General features: G+C 39.9%; 1 protein-coding gene across 6 annotated transcripts in view; it reads right to left on the bottom strand.

Moving 5' to 3' along the window:
* Positions 1-412: 412 nt before the first annotated feature.
* The window catches only part of afdna (afadin, adherens junction formation factor a), a 269,000-nt gene continuing 248,348 nt past the window's right edge, over positions 413-21,064 (bottom strand). For 2 of the 6 annotated variants that reach the window (XM_067989221.1, XM_067989222.1), the window contains 5 exons: positions 19,009-20,058; positions 13,132-13,266; positions 10,666-11,191; positions 4,424-4,517; positions 413-1,761 (listed from right to left, as the gene is read on the bottom strand). In XM_067989221.1, coding sequence (XP_067845322.1) covers positions 1,608-1,761; positions 4,424-4,517; positions 10,666-11,191; positions 13,132-13,266; positions 19,009-20,058 — 1,959 coding nt within the window. In that variant the 3' untranslated portion in view covers positions 413-1,607. The remainder of the gene's footprint in view (positions 1,762-4,423; positions 4,518-10,665; positions 11,192-13,131; positions 13,267-19,008; positions 20,059-21,064) is intronic. The other 4 variants (XM_067989223.1, XM_067989225.1, XM_067989224.1 and 1 more) reach the window with 2 other exon arrangements.

The following is a 21,064-nucleotide window of genomic DNA, read 5'->3' as shown; positions in this document are numbered from 1 at the left end:
CAAGAGAAAGCCCACTACCTTCTCAGGGCAAGTAGGTATGGGCAATAAATGCAGCCTTGCCACACCACCCACATTGTGAAAACAAATTTTTTAAAATAAATCTTTGTCCAACATCTTACCACATATGTACCTCCCCCGCTTTTGAATGGCTATCAGTTCTTTTTTGGGGCGGGGGGGGAACGTGGAAAGAGGATTTTTAAGGATTAAATTTCCTGGTAAACACCAAAATTAAAGTTTCTAATCAAGAATGATCACCTTGTCCATTATACCATGAAACTTGTAAAACAGAATTTTAAAATCTAGTTTCATGCAAAGCATGGCACAATAATGCTTAAAATGATGCACGTTCATACCCAGTTAATGTCATAATTTGAAAAACTCTGATATTTAAGTACTTCAGGCAAAAGACAGGTTAACTTTTGAATACATACAAAGTAATTTATTAAAAATAGGTTGCAAGTGAAATACAGTAGAAATAAGATACTACAGCAGTTCTGATGTTCAGTAAACACAGTTTAACAGCACTCTAGTGGTGACCACAAAAAGAACTCTGTAAACCCAACAGAATCCATGAAAAACTATATGAAAAATACCAGTTTTCCTCCCAGATCAGCTCTGAATACCAGCAGCAGCACAGAAACAGCAGCAGTTTATTTTTCATTTATAAAATGACACTAATTTGTTCCAGCTGTTTGTACCATGCTGTTGGTATTCAGGACTCTGGCAATCACCCAAGCATTTGCTCAGCCTTACATATGGCAAGTCCAAATTTTTCCTTCATGAGGGGGTTTACTCCCATTTACTTTCTCTACTGCTTCTTGTTACACAGTTGAAATGGTACAGCACTCTTCTGTTCCAAATAAGAAACAGTTCAATAAGTAAAAAAAATATTTACACTTCAATCTTCATTAGACGTTTTAATTATCGTACATTTCATATAAAGTGATTCCATTCCTAAGGCAGTGGAAGTCTACTCTATGTTTAGATGTGTGCATTTATCTCTAAATACAATTATAGACCACAATATTATACATAAAATTGTTCAATAACTTTAAAATCCAGTTCAGAACACGTAGCTAAGAGGAAAGTTTGGTTGGAATCATAACAATTTCTATTAAACTGCGCATAGAAGAAAGCTTTTTTCTTTTTTTGTAAGTAGAATGAGGTCCACACTTCCCATTTATTAGCCACCTAATGCATAGCTGAAACAATTGAGGCACCAGCTGCTGGACAAGCAAAAATTCTTTCAATACATTTAAAAGCTTCTACATTACAAGTTAACAATTCTGTATTACGCCATTTTGCTTCATCATATGCTATCTCCAGGTGTAGTGCACTCTGTGTATGCCAGAAAATCAGAACCCCGAAACTCTTTGTAAAAGTGACCATTACCTTCATTTAATTTTATTAACGAAAAACATTTAACAGTGCTCAATTTGTATAGCTAAATTATAATATTCTTGGTATGCAACTCACCATAGTGGAAATTTCACTTCCCACATCCTATTTTACAGTTGCAATAGTCAAAAATTTAAACACTCTGTACAAACTAGCATAGAAACATTTTGTACTGAGCTTTTCATTAAGAAGTTACTAAGGCGCCAATTTTATTTTGTGTTCAGCTCATTTTCTAGTTCCATCAGTTTCCGTGATGCCTTCACCTTGTTGGAAATATCCTGTCCATGTGAGAAAAGACGTTGGCGTTCTTTAAATGTTAGGTTTTCTGGGGATCCTTTCACAACTGGTGCTTCTGGGTCTTGGCTGTGTAAAAAAAAGTGAAAATTAGTATGCTGGAATGTGCAAAATTATAGTCCAGATGTATTTTTTTACAATTATTAGCTGCATTTTTCAGCAAACACATGTAATTGATAAAGTATGTTTAATATCACCAATACATTTCTGTGTACTACTGCCAATTTTAAAATGTCACCTTACTGAGTGTAAGAGCTCAACCTTCCTCAAATTTCTTCTTCCATTTTGTTTCTTTCCTATGCATCCGTTTTCTTTCTGTTTCAGGTTCTTATCCTCTGAGCTAGTTCAGAAATCACTAAAGTATCCAGGCATCTTTCCTCCCCCCACCTGATCTTTGGGTAGTAAGAGACAACAGCATCAACCAATACTGAAAAGAATAGATGCTTGGATTTTGGGAAGCTTTTGCTGCAGCTATTGCGATTGCGATTGCCAAGTATGTCCCAATTGAACTCTGAGCCTTTCCAATTGACAGTTACCACACAGGAAATAGCAAAGCTTCAATCTAAATTACTGACAGTGTAAATACACACTGTAGCAACCTCTCGGTCAGGAACACCCAAATACAGATCTGGGCTCAAAATCAGACCTCCAGTACTTTTTCTTCTTTCTGTGGACCTCAAACATTTCAACATAAACTTAGTTAAACTTTCTGCACATTGTTCACTCGACAGCCTATAATAAATGTTATTGCATTTAAGGAACTTAATAGTTACAAATAATGTAATCAGTATACTGCACCCAAATATAAACGTAAATACCTGTCCTAGCACCTGATCGTATTCAAACCTAATACAGTAGAAACAGCTTAATTTTAATTCTGGTGTGGACCCTTCAGAGAGTCTACATTCAAAGGTTAATCCATCTTCTCTGTTCAGGTGCTGAATTCAGGTAAGGACTGTACACCTGCTCCATCATTAAACAGAGAAACACCTCCAAAAACAGCAGAGTGACGAACCTTGTCCCCTCACATAAGCACCTAATGTTGGGGCACTTAGATCTCAAAATATTGTGCGGATACCCCAGGAGGAAAGGGGGAGGGGGGAAATTGACTCTTAAAATGTACTTGTTAAAAAATCTCTCTCACACACACACACACACACACACACACACACACACAGAGAAAATTCAGGTCACAGATTAAAGCTAATTATAAAGCTACCTATAAGAATGCTGGCAGATAACTGATGAGCTACAGCAATGGTGTAATTTCTCTTGGACAGTTAAACTTTTACATGATTTTATATTAAAAAAAAGACCAACATGGAGGAAACTATTCTGTTCCAGAAATCACTTTGATGTATTATTTTTCAGTTTGACAATCCCTTCATTATCAGAATTAACTAATATACAGTCACTGACCAAGTGCTCAATTGTTTCTTCACAACCTGCACAATTTTCTCCATTCCCCGAGCTTTGAGGAGCCGGGTCCTTGGAAGCTACTGCAGCTCAGTGACCAGAAATATTCATCATCTTACACTATATCTACTTGCACATTGATTTCATTTGCTGATGCAAAGGATTAATGCTGAGTCTTGGTCCAGTTCCAGATACATCTGAAGGGGATCAGCCTTTGCAGGTGGAAATTTGACAGAGAACAAATTGAAGTTGGAAAGTTTATTTAAATTTTGAGCTTTCCACCAGTCCAAGGTGAAACCTTTGTAATGAAAAGGGGAGCTTGCTGGCACACTAAAACACAAACCAGTCAAATAATGAAATCGTGACTACCTATAATTCGTAGATGGGTTTTACGTGATTCAATCAAGATAAATATGCAATTTAAAGCTGTTAGAATTATAAGGCTGCATGCTAATGCACTGTAGATGACATTTCCCACCCTGACCCCCACCAATCTCCTAGTATTAATACTCAGAAAAAAGCTTTCAGACTTGCCACTTTTAGAAGGGAGTAATCAGGCTAATTCCAATAAACCTCAGGACTGTGGCGGTTTCACCCTCACCCATTCAACCTCTTGTTATTTAGGTAACAAGGAGGTGCAACTGTTAATGAGCACAGACATTATTTGTGCTTTTATATAGATGTGATGCTAATTCCATATAGCTACTAGAATTCAGTGATAAGAGCTGTAGCTCCCTTGCTGTCTGTTAGAATCACTTCCTGTTCTCCTTGTTGAACAGTGTATTAATTTTTTTGCATTTTCCACTGTAAAAGTTGCAATTTCTTTAATCCAAAAGTAGTTCTCAAAATATCCCTAACACTTTGTGGAGGGGACTGAACCAACTTGGATTAATAATGGAGCTGTAGTAATGTACCATTTTCTGTATTTATTTATTAAGTGTGCATTTTAGTCAGCCACATGGGTCAAGTCTAAACCATAGGCTCTAATCTGACAACTGGTCACAGTCCTACTCCCTTCCAGCTGCTAAGATTAATACAATGCAGCTGTGGATTAGGTAACAGCCTGTGGTCTTAGTCCAAGACTGAACTGATTGATCCAATAGGAAAAGATCATTAAGAGGCTATTTTGGAAAGCATCTGAAGAATAAGTTTGACAAAGGTCTTGTACCTTCAGAAACTTTGGATTCAACATACATCCCAAACATAGGTATATGCACATAAAATGTTTGTATACATGCAGTAGAACAGTTGTCTTTCAGTGATTTCCTAGAGTGCTAGCTTTTCAGCCAACAATCACCTTTCTTTTCAACCTTACCCTTTATTCTGCTCAAGACGCTTCTCTCTTGGGCCTTTGTAAACTTCATTTGCTCCAATGCTACTTGCTGTTGACCCTCCATAAGTAATAAATCCTAAATTAATAAATAAAATATTTAGCTTGAAAGGCTTACATCACAACTAGGAAATAATTAGATGCAAACAAATATGCACAATGTGAGCATTCAATTCTTGAAACTGAACGGTAGGAAAGTAATCCTCAAAACGTGTTTCCATAACTACAAATTCTAGTAAGGAATATCCCAAATTTGAAAGGGGAACAATGTTTTCCTTAAGTTACCAAGATGAAGCAACAAAACTTGTTGCATCAGTTTACTTTTAGCGCTGATGATCAGCCATGTGGGCATAACTAGGATCGCAGATTCCAGTCTTCTAACAGCAGTGATCCTAGTCCGCTGATGACTGAAAGTTATCTGGATAAATAAAAGCTTGGCTTTACTACATCGCTGTAACAATTCGCATTTATATAGCGCCTTTAATGTCCCATGGAGTGTAGTCAGATAAAAATTGACACAGATCCAAAGAAGGGGATATACGATATTGGACGGCGACTATAAGCTCAGTTAAAGAGGTAGGTTTTAAGAAGGTCTTAAAGGAGAGAGAGGTAGAGAGGTTTGGCGGGGGGGGGGGGGGGGGGGGGGGGTGGCGGAATTCCAAATCTTAGGGTTGATATGGCTGAAGGCACGGCTGCCAACAGTGGGATAAAGGAAATCGGGGATGCACAAGAGGCCAGAAATGGAGGAATGCAGAGTTCTTGAAGGGCTACATCGAAACTACAGCACAAAAACAGGCCATTTGATCCAACTGGTCTATGCCGCCATACAAGCCTCCTCCCTCCCTACTTCATCTAACCCTATCAGCATACCCTTCTATTCCTTTCTCCCTCGTGTGCTTATCTAGCTTCCTCTTAAGTATATCTATGCTATTTGTCTCAACTACTCCTTGTAGTAGCGCGTTCCACATTCTTACCACTCTTTGGGTAAAGAAGTTTCTCCTGAATACCCTATTGAATTTATTAGCGACTATTTTATATTTATGACCTCTAGTTTTGGACTCCCCAGCAAGTCACCCGTCAGCCTTCTCTTTTCTAGAGAAAAGAGCCCCAGCCTGTTCAGCCTTTCCTGATAAGTATATCTTCTCAGTTCTGGTATCATTCTTGTGAATCTTTTTTGCACCCTCTCCAATGCCTCTATATCCTTTCTATAGTATGGAGACCAGAATTGTGCACAGAATTCCAAGTGTGGTCTAACCAAGGTTCACAAGTTTAACATAACTTCTCTGCTTTTCAATTCTATCCCTCTAGAAGTGAACCCCAGTGCTTGATTTGCTTTTTTTATGGCATTAACCTGCGTCGCTACTTTTAGTGATTTGTGGATCTGTATCCCTTTGCTCCTCTATCCCATTTAGACTCTTATTATTCAAGCAGTATTTGGCCTCTTTATTCTTCCTACCAAAATGCACCACCTCACACTTATCTATACTGAAATTCATTTGCCAAATACAAGCCCATTCTGCAAGTTTATTAATGACCTCTTGCATTTTGACGCATTCCTCCTTTGTATTAACTACACACCCACCCCCCCACACCCTCCAAAAACTAATTTGGTGCCGTCCACAAATTTTGAAACTGTACTTGATTCCCAAATCCAAATAGTTAGTGTCAATTGTGAATAGTGGTCCCAGCACCAATCCCTGTGGAACACCACTTCCCACCTTTTGCCAATCTGAGTAGCTACCCTTAACTCCATCTCGCTGTTTTCTGTTTTGTAGCCAACTTGCTATCCATACTGCTACATGTTCCCTGACTCCACATGCTCTGACCGTAGTTATGAGTCTAGAACGCGGTACCTTATCGAAGGCGCTTTGAAAATCCAAATATATTACATTATATACAAATATATTATATACATTACCCTTGTCTACTCTTTCTGTTACTTCTTCAAAGAATTCAATAAGGTTGGTCAGGCTTGACTTTCCCTTCTGAAATCCGTAATGACTATTCTTTACTATATTTCTGTTTTCTAGATGTTTTTCTAATACATCTTTGAGTAACGATTCCATTATCTTTCCTACCACCGACGTTAAGCTAACTGGTCTATAGTTCCCTGGACTTGTTCCATCTCTATATTTAAATATGGGAATAACATTAGCTGTCTGCCAGTCCTCTGGCACTATTTCCTTTTCTATTGAATTTTTATATATTTGCAATAGTGCCTCTGCTAGCTCCTCCCTAGCTTCTGGACCAGGTGTTTTATCCTCTCTAAGTTTGATTAGTGTATCAATTATCTCCCCCCTTTCTATCTTAAATGTCTTGATATCTTTTTTGATCTCTTCTTCTAATGCCAAGCCCACCTTGTTATTCGCCCTGGTAAACACTAAGGCAAAGTAGCTATTCAATATTTCTGCCATTTTGCTGTCACTACCTGTGAATTTATCTTGTGCATCCCTTAGTGGCTCTATCCCTATCCTGATTTTTCTTGTGTTATTTATGTGCTGTAGAATACTTTACTATTTCTTTTTATATTTCTTGATAATTTAATTTCGTAGTTCCTCTTTGCTTTCCTAATCCTTTCATATTCCCTCTCCTTAACTGTACTTAGAGTATGCTTTTTTCTTCAGTTTCAATTTTGCCCTTCTCTTTATTCACTCTTGGTGTTTTATTATTGGCTAGTTTGTTTTTTTTTAAAAAAGGGGGATATATTTCTCCTGAACTCTATTGATCACTGTTTCAAATATTTCCCACGGCTGTTCTATCTTTGTCTGTTAAATTTATTTTCCAGTTTGCCTTCCCTAGTTCCAATCACCCCCTCAAAATTAGCTTTATTCCAATCTATTACTTTGGTCTTTGTCTTACTTATGTCTTTCTTAATTATTATTTTAAACCTTATGTTATGATCGCTATTGCCTAGATGTTCTCCTATGCTTACTTCTCTTTTCTGCTCTGGTTCATTTCCCATTACTAGATCCAGTGATTCCTCTCTTGTTGGGTTTTTCACATACTGGGTAAGAAAGGAGTCCTGCACACACTGTAAAAACTCCATTTCCCTACCTCTTCTTGCCAGTTTATTTGGGGGTAGTTGAAATTTCCCATGATTATTAGGCTGCAGGAGGTTACAGAGATGGGGAGGGGAGAGGCCATGGAGAGATTTGAACACAAAGATGAGAATTTTAAATTCAAGGCTTTGGTTGACTGGGAGTCAATGGGTGAGAGGGACTTGGTGCTGGGCAGCAGAGTTTTGAATGTGCTCAAGTTTATGAAGGGTGGAAGATGGGAGGCTGGCCAGGAAAGCATTGGAATAATCCAGTCTCAAAGTAATAAAAGCAGTTTCAGCAGTAGCAAAGCTGAGGCAGAGGCAGAGAAGGGCAATGTAGAAGTAGGTAGTCTTTGTAATGGAGAGGATACGGGGCTGGAAGCTCAGCTCAGGGTCAAATAGAACACGGAGGCTGCAAACAGTTTGATTCAGCCCGAGACAGTGGCCTGGGAGGGTGATGGAATCGGTGACGATGGAACTGAGTTTGTGGCAGGAGCTGAAGACAATGGCTTCGGTCTTCCCAATGTTTAATTGAAGGGAATTGCAGCTCATCCAGGACTGGATGTTGGACAAGGATGCTGACAACACGGGGCCAAGGATAATTCCTTGGGGGAAACCAGAGGTAACAGGGTGCGTGTGGGAAGAGAAGCTATTGCAGGAGATTCTCTGGCTACAACTGGATGGGTAATAGTGAAAACAATTCATCAAGGGCAGTTCCACTCAATTAGGCAACAGAGGAGAGGTGTTGGAGGAGGATAGTGTGGTCAACCTTGCCAAAGGCTGCAGAGAGGTCGAGAAAAGACAGTGCATCACGGTCAGTCACAGACGTTGTCATTTGTGACTTTGATTAGGAAATCTGATTGGAGAGGTTCAAACATGGAGTTGTGAGAAAGATGAGCATGGATTTGGGAGGCAATAACATGTTCAAGGACTTGAGGAAAGGAGTTGGGGCAGAGGAGGCAACGGCAGAGAGGTCAAGGGTGAGGAATGATGTGGAGATGCAAGTGATGGACTGGGGTTGACCATTGTAAACAATTTTACAACACCAAGTTATAGTCCAGCAATTTTATTTGAAATTCACAAGCTTTCGGAGGCTTCCTCCTTCCTCAGGTGAATGTTGTGGAGCAACATTCACCTGAGGAAGGAGGAAGCCTCCAAAAGCTTGTGAATTTCAAATAAAATTGCTGGACTATAACTTGGTGTTGTAAAATTGTTTACAAGGGTGAGGAAGGTGGTGATGACATGAGATTTGAAAGGGAGGGGGACAGTATCTGAGGAGAGGGAACCGTTTACAATATCAGCTGGCATAGGCTAGGAAGGAAGTTCCACTATGGATGCTGAGTAGAGCTACCTGCTCCACAAAAGCAGTTTCTTTCACAAAACCCACAGCTGCCTTGCGCTGACCTGCATACACTGATCTCAAGAATTTGGGGCAGAAAGGAGGCAAGCTGCAAGACGAAGCGCTAGTGATCCCGACTCAGTCTGTGTGCCATGTTTTAAGTCATAAAAAGAGCTTGGTGCACTGAAGGCTGTCTGTAGTTTGTAATTTGCCAATGTCCGTGGTTTCAGAGTGCCTCTTGTATATTTTATCATACAAGTTATTTGGGTCTCTCAATAAGCCCTCCATTTTTTTTTTTGCAGGTGTCTGTTTTTGGGACCGTCCATTTATACAGGTTTCACTGTATTTTAAATTTAAGAACCATTGTAAAAGACCATCTTTCTCTCCCTTCCCCCAAGCTAGGTTCAAACTTATTTTTCCCTTTATATACGTTAACTGAATATAGATTGTTGAGTGGATTTCTGAAACCAGTGTGCTACATAACCACAATGTCCAACAACCTTTTAAACTGTTCTTCCATTATTTTCAAACCTGCTGTAATTAATCTCTGCTGTGTTCACTTCTTGAAGGTTACTCATAAAAGCTTTCACTGCTATTTTCTACTGTCCCATAACACACATCATCCTGCCTCCAATCGTCATACAACTGTCACAATACCACAATCCTATGAGGAAACAAGCTGCAGTCATTTACAACACTAAATCTTATAGATTAAAGTTAATACTTTGCTTTAATCTTCAAAATATAACCTGAAAAATAAGTTAATAGAAACATTTGGTGACTTACTGAAAAATAAAGTTCCAAGTGAGTTAGGTCCAGAGCAAAAAGAACTCTGCAATTGTATATTAACCCATACTTAAAGAATTCAAAATGAATAATTTTATTTCAAAGATTTTGTAATGTTTTCTGTGTGATTTCTCTTAAAATTATGTGGCTTTTTTTTGCAATGTAAAGCAAAAATTTCAAACTAAACTTAGGTTTCCTTTACTACCATTCAAAAGCATGACTAATGCATTAGTAATATTTTTTTTAAAAGCGGAGCGGATGATTTAAGGCAGATGACAGTGTTAGGTGATGATTAAAGAGAATGTGAATGCAACATGGACCATATTTTAGAGTAATCAAATTCTACAGCCACATTGCATTCTAAGCATCATTGGCAAACAGTTGTGAAACCTTCATTTACCTACTAGTATTAAACAATTTGTTTATATAGTCACTTGTTAAATTTAAATTTTTTGCTGCATATTAGTTAAGATGCACACATTTACATAATCTCAACAAGTGGAGTCTGTTGTAGGTTCACAACTAATTACTCATAATGCTAAGTTAGGTCACACCAGATCAGTTCCCCTTTGCCACGTGAATAGTAAAAGATAAGGCTTGAAACAATCCTCAAAATGGATTAAAAACTGCAAGCATACCATTGTGTTATAAGTGCCACATTCTCTTCCAGTATATGGAGAGGGGCTTTTGGGGTCCATTCATTCACAGAACAGAACAGAATCAAAGCCAAAACCAACAGTACTTTGATTGGAACAAACTAAAAAAAAATTAAGAATCAGGCATTCACTAAGAATATAAGGGGAGTGCAACTAAAAATATTTAATTTGTGAGGACAGGAGAATCTGAAGATAAGAAGTTGGAAAGAGAATATTCAGTGACTTTAAGGGTAAAACGATTGATTGATTTCAGAATCAAGTGAAAATTTTGTGTTATTTTGGAGGAAGAGACTTGTACATCAGGAAACAATTATAGTTACATTCTCTCTAAGGAAGTTAGAACAGCTTAGAAAATCCAAATGTCTAAAAGGAAATAAGGTATAAGAATGTTACTTGTACTCGTCTCTACCTTTAGAACCACTCTGTGGTATGAAGTTCAGTTTGGTTGGAGGGGGAGGGGGCACACCAGCTTTTGGAGCAGTACTGTTGGCATTGGCAGATGGTGGTCGGAATGAGTTTGAAAGATAGTAGCCATCTGAAACCGGGCGGGGTTGACAAATGAATGGCGGCTGCTTAGGGGCAGGAGGGATATCACCATACGACTTTCTTGTGCTGGAGTACTTATCCTGACCTGAAAGATTTGCATCTTCCTCATCCTCATCATTGTATGGGACAAACTTGGCAGTGTAAACTGTGTCAGGGGAGACGATCTGTGTTTTGATGTAAGAGATGTTTCTCTGAGGAGGGGGAGGAGCGTTAGATGAATGGGGTGGGGGAGGAAACTCATACTGCTGGGTTTCAGAAGCATAGTCCCGTGGAAGGGGAGGCCTGTACAGACCAGGTTCATCAGGTTGTAGCAACTTCCTCTCAGCTTCTTCCTGTTGTCTACGCCTTTCAGCCTCCAAACGTGTATAATACTCTTCTTCCTGTCTTCTCTATGGAAAGCAGAAAGTTCTATTAGGCAGGATGTACAAACTCACAACAGGACTTTTCTGCCCCCTATTTTTACTTAGCTTCAAACCAAATCCACCAAAAACATGTGATTTTTTTAAAAGTCAGATGTGATAGGTTTGGAGAACTTTATATAGCAAACACTAAAAACCCATTCTCCTCTTGTGCTGTGCTAGATTTAGATAAAATTTCCTTTAGCAGAATTAACTTATTCTCGCCCCAGGAAGCGAAAATTATTCTTGTACATTATAAAAATTTAGTAGAAACTACCCACATCGCTACAACTCCAAAAAGTAGAACGTGCATTTGCATCTTCTCACCCCATACAATTATGAGAAAAGCAGGAATTGTACATTGCTACTCTTTCTTTTCCCTCCCCAATCTCCCACTCCTTGTATTATTCTATGAGTCAGCCAGGAGGAAGTATGCTTTCATGGGATGCAATGAACAGCTTGCATAAATTTAGGGCAACCATCTTAGCGACCTGGCACACAACATAAAGTTGTCCAAGGTCATTATTAGAATCGAAATCTAAAACCAATAGTAGTGTGAAGAATCTATACTACATAGATGTGCTCTTTTTGGTACATTAAGTGGGGTAACAAAATGCAACTGGAGATAACTAACTGATAGATGTCTCACACAACTGACTTGATTGTTGGAAGTACAGAATCACTAAGAAATTGTACTGAGTACCAACTGGCAAGGAATTTGGAATTTTTCTAAGTTTAATTTTAAAAGAAAATTGTGAGATCAAGGTGAAGGATGTCAGTGCTGGGGCATGAAATACTTCTCATTTCAGGCACCCAGTGTCAGCAACAAGCACACTACAGCCAAATACAAAGCCCCAATAATGTGCTTCAGCACTAACCTCAGAATAGCATGCCCTACTGCACCAGGATAGCATCTTTTCCATTTTCCACATCAACTATCCTTATGCCAAATTGGGGCAGTACTGTGCTGTGGGCCCATGGCGACTTGGAATTGAATTAAGATTGCCCAAACTCATCTCACGTCACAACTACAAACAGAGGAGATTTTCATCCCAACAATCTGCATTGGATTTGAATTCAAGTCCCAGTGTCTAACCTACTGTGCCACACTGTTCCCTTTGTAAAGGAATATTTAAAAGAAAATGTTCAGATTTATTCCTCAATGAATTAGTGAAAGAACCAACCTTATTCCTTGATGTTCATCATGCAATTCGATTTTAGATATGTTGAGTCTTAAAAACTATGATTTATTCAAAGGCAGTATTGTTAGAATCTTAAAATTTAATGCTGCTGACATGGGTACACACTGGGTAGGAGCACCAACAAGGTGCGCCATAGGACCGAAAGATGTAAGTTCAGTCACTTTGTCCAGAGCTCCAAATCTCCATTGCAATGCTGCAGAGATACAAGCAAGTGGACTCAAAATTTCCCCACAAAACAAAGGAGGAAGACAAGGTTTGAACCCCTCTGATTTCCTAGTCTTGACTTAACTACTGTGGGAACACACCAGATGGAGTTCAGATGACTCATCAAAGGAAACAACAATACCGATGTCATCTCCAAAAGGCTGCTGGTTGCATGCCTCCAAGAGGCTAGCTAAGAGCAGGAATTGTTGAGGACTGGGATTGGTGCCTGCCTCAAGGTTCTCATGGGTGTGGAAGACTAGCAAGAGAAAGAAAACCAGTATTATTTTAATCTGTGGGGGCAGGGACAAAGGTAATAAACTTTTTCCAAGTCATTACCAGTACTGAAACCCACAAACAATTCTGGGGTGAAGAAACAACCGTATTAAAGAAAAATGCTTTTTTGATACATTAAAGTGGTGATGCAGTCAGAAGGAACTGTAAATAGGAAAGCCTCAAGACTGACTTGATGGTTCCTGGGAACACAGATAGATAAAGTAAATGTACACTCAAAAAAGTCTCTTCAACCTTTTCATCAGTTTCTCTTCTTGCTCGCTCCTCCTCTTGACGATGACGCTCGTCATCTTGTCTTGCTCTTTCTTCTGCTTCTCGCTTTCGGATATCTTCCAGCTGCTGATGACGTCTGCGTTCCTCATCTTGCAACTGCAATTAATTTGTTAATATTGACTTTTAAACACAAGAATTGGAGTTCTCTTAGATGTCTTTATAGCATATTACTAGTAACTTATGCCACATTAGGCATCGGTAAAGAGCTTTCTTTTGCACCACCCTGATGCTAGTCTTGCAGCACATCACCACCAACTCTGATACATCTGCAGTGTGGCATCAGTGAGCAGACCACTTGGTGTGGCATAAGATCTATCCTTGCACTGCTAGAACTGACTTTTTCACCTTGAAACAGTTTAAGAAGTGCTCAGCCCACTGTACTGCCTTAAATTTCTATTTATACTAACCAGTTAGGTAATTTCCCCAAACACATTTTGTTGGCAGAATTTGACTCTCTTGAGGTGTCAGTTTTTCCCACAAGAGCAATGTAAACAATCAGTTCAAGCATGACTTCCATCCTCACAAATGACCCCAATTCTGCAGCACACAATGGGGGGTTTCTATGAATTCTCCACCCAAGTAGTAATTTATAGCTTACTCATACTGAAGTTTTTACAAAGAGTTAAATTCAACTTTATCAAACAAATGAAGAAGAGGACCAAACCGAAATGTTCAACTATTGAATGGAAAAATCTGCAGTTACAAATGTACATCATCACTGATTTGTGGGTAGTGCTGAGTGCAATGTACAAGCTGCATTTTGAGTTGTGACCACTACCAAACTCACATTAGAGACTGTCTTTCTGACAAATTCAACTACATGCAGTAAGTAAATGTTGAACATTCACAAAAAGGCATACTTAATCAAACCCATTCCTACAGGGGGAAAAAATGGTTAGTAATTTCAGTTCGACGAATGCAGTATTCTGTCCACATTGTAACACATACCTTTATCTGTAAAGATATAAAAAAGATACTTTAATCATATCTCAAACCAAAAGTTCAGACACAGTTAAATGGGATGCATCTGAAACAGAGATATTAATAACTTAAAAAAAGTTTAACATATAAACCCAATGGAACCATCACCACTTTTGTTTATGAGGGCAACAGGCTTTTAAAAAAGTATATTTTCCCATCCTTGGGTCAAATATGGTGGCACACCTTTCCTGTCCATAAGCACCAGTATACCAGCAAGCTTGCTGATCGAAAGTGGTATTCCAAAGCAACTTTCAGACTCAGTGTAAAAACTTTTCCAGAAGAAGATTTAAAATATTAAAATTAATTGTTGAATATAGTATGTAAAAAGAATGTTTAGAACAGCCCTTTCATTAATCAAATTTCCAGCCCACCGTTATGAAAACAATAGTAATTTCTATTCATAACCAGGCGTACCCAAAAATGAGGTGCCAACTTGGTGAAGCTAAAACACAGGACTACATGCATTTAAACAGTGGAAGCAACATGCTATAGACAGAGCTAAGCGATTCCACAACCAATGGGTCAGATCAAAGCTCTGCAGTCGTGCCACATCCAGTTGTGAACGGAGGTGGACAATTAAACAACTAACGGGAAGAGGAGCTCTGTGAACATCTCCACCCACAATGATGGCAGAGTCCAGCACGAGTGCAAAAGACAAGGCTGAAGCATTTGCAACCATCTTCAGCCAGAAATGCCGAGTGGATGATCCATCTCTGCCTCCTCCCGATATCCCCACTATCACAGAAGCCAGTCTTCAGCCAATTCGATTCACTCCAGGTGATACCAAGAAACGGCTGAGTGCACTGCATACTGCAAAGGCTATGGGCCCCTACAACATCTCGGCTGTAGTGCTGAAGCCTTGTGCTCCAGAACAAGCTGCGCCTCTAGCCAAGACATTCCTGTACAACTACAACACTGGCAGCTACCCGACAACGTCCTGTCCACAAAAAGCAGGACAAATCCAATCCGGCCAATTACCGCCCCATCAGTCTATTCTCAATCATCAGCAAAGTGATGGAAGGTGTCATTGACAGTGCTATCAAGCAGCACTTACTCACCAATAACCGGCTCACCAATTCTCAGTTTGGGTTCTGCCAGGACTACTCGGCTACAGACCTCATTACAGCCTTGGTCCAAACATGGACAAAAGAGCTGAATTCCAGAGGTGAGGTGAGGGTTGACATCAAGGCAGCATTTGACCAAGTGTAGCACCAAGGAGCCCAGGAAAGTTGAAGTCAATGGGAATCAGGGGGAAAACTCTCCAGTGGCTGGAGACATACCTAGCACGAAGGAAGATGGTAGTGGTTTTGGACGCCAATCAACTCAGCCCCAGGACACTGCTGCAGGAGTTCCTCAGGGTAGTGTCCTAGGCCCAACCATCTTCAGCTGCTTCATCAATGACCTTCCCTCCATAAGGTCAGAAATGGGGATGTTCGCTGATGATTGCACAGTGTTCAGTTACATTTGCAACCCCTCAGATAATGAAGCAGTCCGTGCCCGCATGCAGCAAGACCTGGACAACATCCAGGCTTGGGCTGATAAGTGGCAAGTAACATTCGCACCAGACAAATGCCAGGCAATGACCATCTCCAACAAGAGAGAGTCTAACCACCTCCCCTTGACATTCAACGGCATTACCATCACCGAATCCCCCATCAACATCTTGGGGTCACCATTGACCAGAAACTTAACAAGGCATAAGTCAGGAGCGTGATGGAATACTCTCCACTTGCCTGGATGAGTGCAGCTCCAACAACACTCAAGAAGCTTGACGCCATCCAGGACAAAGCAGCCTGCTTGATTGGCACCCCATCCACCACCCGAAACATTCATTCCCTTCACCACTGGCACAATGTGGCTGCAGTGTGTACCATTTACGGGATGCACTGCAGCAACTGGCCAAGGCTTCTTCGACAGCAACTCCCAAACACAGGACCTTTACCAGCTAGAAGGACAAGGACAGCAGGCACATAGGAACACCACCACCTCGACGTTCCCCTCCAAGTCACACACCATCCCAACATGGAAATATTTTGCCGTTCCTTCATTGTCGCTGGGTCAAAATCCTGGAACTTCCTACCTAATAGCATTGTGGGAGAACCTTCACCACATGGTTTGCAGCGGTTCAAGAAGGTGGCTCGGCACTACCTTCACAAGGGCAATTAGGGATGGGCAATAAATGCTGGCCTTACAGCGACGCCCATATCCCATGAATGAATAAAAAGAGTTCACCTCCAGTGACATGTAGCTTTTTCTGCAAAATAAACCTCAAGTCACTACTTTAAGGGGCTCATAATAAACCAGAGAAATTGTGACATTCTGGTTGGCTGGTTATGTATAAAGGCACAGAAAAGCAAAAGAGATAGACTTGTATTTAATACATAAAAATGGAACAGCGTATTTAGAAAAGCTGTATATTCTCATGTTATTGCTTTTGTTTGAATTGTATATTAATTTTAAAATCACATTTCCTCAATGTCTTGCAGATGAAATGGAAGGAATATAAAACCACCAAAGAGGAATCCGAATTGTTTTTGAAAAATTCTCACCAAAACTTTCATGTGGACTAGAGTGAAGTTAATAGTAGTTAGAAAAGTGTGATGAAAATGCACCAAAAATGTGAGGAAGAAGAAGTACCATTCAAAAATGTGATCCACAGTAACAACACATTGAAGCACTAATATGTGGTATGTAGCATTGATCCCTCACTCTAAGTATCAGGGTGAAATACACTGCTGCTGATTGTGGGGGTAAGGGGAGAAGAGGAAGAATAAACTTAGTTTTGGCTCAATGCTGCTGTTGTACACTACTTAGCCTTTGGTTAAAAAGCAGCAAGAGGGGAAAGATCGAGATTTTGTATCTTCAAACACACAAAAATAAGTGAATTGTGCTTTTTTAAAAAAAAAATCGACCTAGTAACAGCTAATTAGAATCAAACGTGAAAATAACTGGAGATTTAATGAGGCACTATATACATATTACAAAGATTTTATGGTGACGAGCCTGTTCAAGGGGGTGTTTCATGGAGTTTACCCATTCGCTAGGGTCTTTGCCATACATCAGTAAGGGCTACAGTGAAAGGTTAGCATGTTAACCTGGGGGAAACAATGAAGAAATTATGGCATATTTGATAATCAACAATGTTGCAGTAGATCAGGAGAGAGGGTGGAAGAGAGATGAGAGAACAAATGGCCTGCTTGACAAAACTGGTCCTTGCATACAATTTTCCCAAACATTCAAATTCTGGTTCCAAAGCTCAAAATAATAAATGTGCTGTTCTTAAAAAAAGTCACAAAAAAAATCTAGAGCAGGTATCAAGATCACACAAGGAAAAAAGGCAAAAGCATGATTAGTTGACATATTTACAACAAACAAGTTAAACTAAATCACTACTGCCTCCAGATGCAGTCTCTAGAGCCAGAGATAAGTGTGCAAAGGAGAGAATAAACAGGCAGGAAAAACTAGTAGGAAGGAGAAACGAGAACATACCAAATCTAAAACGGAGATGGCTGGAACAGTCTGCAGCAGGGAGAAGAAAATGAAAGACAGAGCAAAATCATTAGTTTGGACAGTGCTATTTCACTAATAGGATTTCATTACCTTAGGTAACAAAATTAGAAAATCTTTCACTGGTGAACACTGAGCACATTCCTAGCTAGAGCAGAAAGAGCTCAATGTCAGATATATGAAGGAAAAAGCACAGGAGGTTGTGTTCTCTTTAAAAAAAGACATCCTGATAAAGAAAATCAAGAATCAAAATAAATCCACTAGAAAGCAGTGCATTTAATAATGGATCTTGAAGGTGCGTATGAGAATAGTCCAACAGACTAGAGAAGTTATACTGACGTTCACTACAGTCTTCCATTCAGAGAGCTGCTTGTGCAGGTTTTCTTCCCAAAACACGCACCTTTGTACAAGCAGCTACATTTTTAATTTCTACTAGTGGATCTGCTGTGGGACATTGCTCATGATGAGACAGATACTTTTTATTATAACAAGCATTAGACCATCTAACACACAATGTGTTATAATATAATTCATCTCCATGGTGTTGCTCAAAAAAAAGTACTTTCCCCTTCAAATTGTCTCTGCTTCTTTCCTACTACATAATTATTTTTCTGCCCCTCTCTGCTTTCATCCCTTCTTCACCTCTGTGCGGCTATTGCTCATACCTACTGTAGTTGCAGTATCTGTTTGTAGAAGTGCCTCAATATGCTCACAAGATGACAGAGCTGGGAATCGGGGTGGGGAGGCAGAAGCCATAAGGCAGCAGAAAGTTGAGGGTGGTGCACAGTATATACGGTCTGGGAGGGAGGGAACAGTAGGAGAGCTATACCTGTGCATAATTAAAGGAGATGGGAGTAGGAGGATCTGGGAATACTCTGGGCCACAGAGGACGGGAGGTGGTGGGGGAGGTGGGCAGGGGCTGGACTCCAGCAGCATGTATGATAGTGTACGCTGAGGAGTTCTACTAATTATAATTTTCCACCACAGAAGTGAAGAATAATTCAGCCAAAACAAACTGATTCTCAATTTGATTGCTTATACTTGTCGCACTGCTTTGATTATATAATCTACAAATCATCTCTACCCTGTAAGACACTCAATCTTCTGATATGTTTGCCCTTCAGAGTATTCCAGGCAAATGTTTTACAAGACACATCAACATAGCAACTAACTATAACCAACTGCTCACTGCGATACTTAAGGTTTGGTGAAAAGTCTCAATGTTAAACATGCTATATTTTAGGACTTTGAGCCATTTTTGAGCCATAAATGGCCACAATAAACATTTTCAAAAATGTACAGGAACTGGTCCAGAACCTTAAATTGCAAATCTAATTTTACTCTTCTTACCCTTGCCCGTCTTTCAACTTCCAGTCTTTGCATGATAAGTGTTGTATCAACATCATCATCTTCTTCCTCTTCATCATCATCATCTTTCTCTTTGGACTCTTGTAATCGCTTTTGGAACTGCCACTCAAGCATAAGTTTACGAAGGCGGTCATTCTCTTCAGACGTGCGATCAGGCTTGTTCTGTAGTTCCTGTATCTCTTTGCTAAGCATCTCCAAGAGGTGTTGTTGCTGCTGTTTCTCCATTTTCTCCTTTGCATCTCGTTTCCAAGGATCAGGTGAAAGGCTATCACTCCCAGGCAACTGTTCTTTGCTAATTGTAATGTACTGCAAGTCCCTGCGTTCAATTGTGCGAGGCTGTTGCTGAGGCTGAAGCTCACGGATCACTGTATCTTGAGGTCGCGGTAGGCTGGCCATTTTTTCTGGCCTTGCTTGCTGGATTGCAGAAGTAACATGAACAGGTTGGGCTGGATTTATGTGAAAAGGTGGTGGGCCACGCATCTGACCAATTTTCCTATCCTGCTCACGACGTTTCCGGTCTCGTTCTTCTTCCAACCGTGCCTTTTCTTTTTCATACCAGCGCTGCTGTTCCTCTCGTTTTCTACGATCAACAGCAGAGCTCTGATTTGATACTTGTGAAGCTGGTGGGGGAGGAGGTGGGGGTGGTAGGGGTAGGTCAGTGTGGGTATTATCAAAGTCAACTGTATAATGTACTGGTGGTGGAGGAGGGGGTGGTGGCAACTGATTTTCTATTCTAATGGGCTGGGAAACAGCAACTGGAGTAGCCTGATTTGGAGCCGGAGTTTTCCATCGCCCAGGTCCACTTTTATGAGGAGCATTAGCACTTGCCGGGAGCGATTTTGAAGAGTAGCTCAACTGCTCCTGACTTGATGCACTAGAATCCACCGAAGAACCTTGATTAGCCCAGGCATCAGACTTCCGATCCAAGTCTTTCTGGTATTCGGCATCTCTGCGGAGCAGATCTTCCTGTCGTACCCTCTCTAGGTGGAAAGTTTTCTCTTCGTGCAATTCTTCTTGTGAACGAGTTCCACGCTGTAAAGCATTATAAAACATTATTTATGAAAATATACTCTAACATAACTTGTTGCCATAACTATTTATATATAATGGTTAGAGATTTGAAAACTTTAAATCGGTCATCTGTTGTTTTACAGCTGAAATGTATTTTTAAGAACTGGGGAATAAGTAGCTTTAAAATAGACAAAAACTCTTGATGTTAACTCGCTTTACATCAGAAACCCTTCCAAATCTGGTACAAAACTGTTGCAGGGAAGGTCCTACTTTACAATAGTGGTACTATTGTTGAGCTAGAGAGAAAGGAAAGTCTACAAGGCACACTTGTTCAAAATACATCCCAGATCTATCTGAAATAGTGCAAATGTACTATGGCTCAAGAAAAATGTGAAAACATAGTTCAGTCCTGACCACTAGACCCTTCATTTATTTAAATCTGAGCAGTGCCATAGGCCATTACTGGTAATTATAAAAATGTTACACACTAAAATTTACTCAATAATGTTAAAAAAAACATAAAAAGGTTAATTAGGTCCAAAATAACCTAACTTCCTGCAAACCATGTGGCAACGTAAAGTTTATATTCAACTTTTAACACCATAGTAGAAGCACGGACTGAAACACTTATGCCACTAATTTCTGCGAGGTTCTCCTACTGAAGTTACGGCAGAATTCAGGAGATCAGTGGAAACCTCAGATACAGTGTAAGCGACTTTTCCTCCAGGATTTACACTGACCTTCTGCCGAAGTTACAGTAGGAGATCAGGGAATACCAGCAGAAATTCTACCAAGAATTCAAAATTCACTAAGTACAAAAAAGTCTAATGAAAATACCATGTAATTACAGGATAGGCCTTTTCCTACTGATGCTAGAATTCAGTGACTTCAATGATTCTGGAAGTTGGAACTGAGACCGTTCTGCATCAAAATTGAGCAACAGCATAGTATATAAATTCCCAAATGTAAAATGAATGAATTTGGTACAAGACTCAATACAGATGGAACAGTTAACCCTTTTATACAA

The sequence above is a fragment of the Heptranchias perlo genome, chromosome 8, assembly GCF_035084215.1.
Source record: "Heptranchias perlo isolate sHepPer1 chromosome 8, sHepPer1.hap1, whole genome shotgun sequence".
NCBI classification, from domain to species: Eukaryota; Metazoa; Chordata; class Chondrichthyes; order Hexanchiformes; family Hexanchidae; genus Heptranchias; species Heptranchias perlo.
This window is presented reverse-complemented; position numbering and strand designations above follow the sequence as displayed.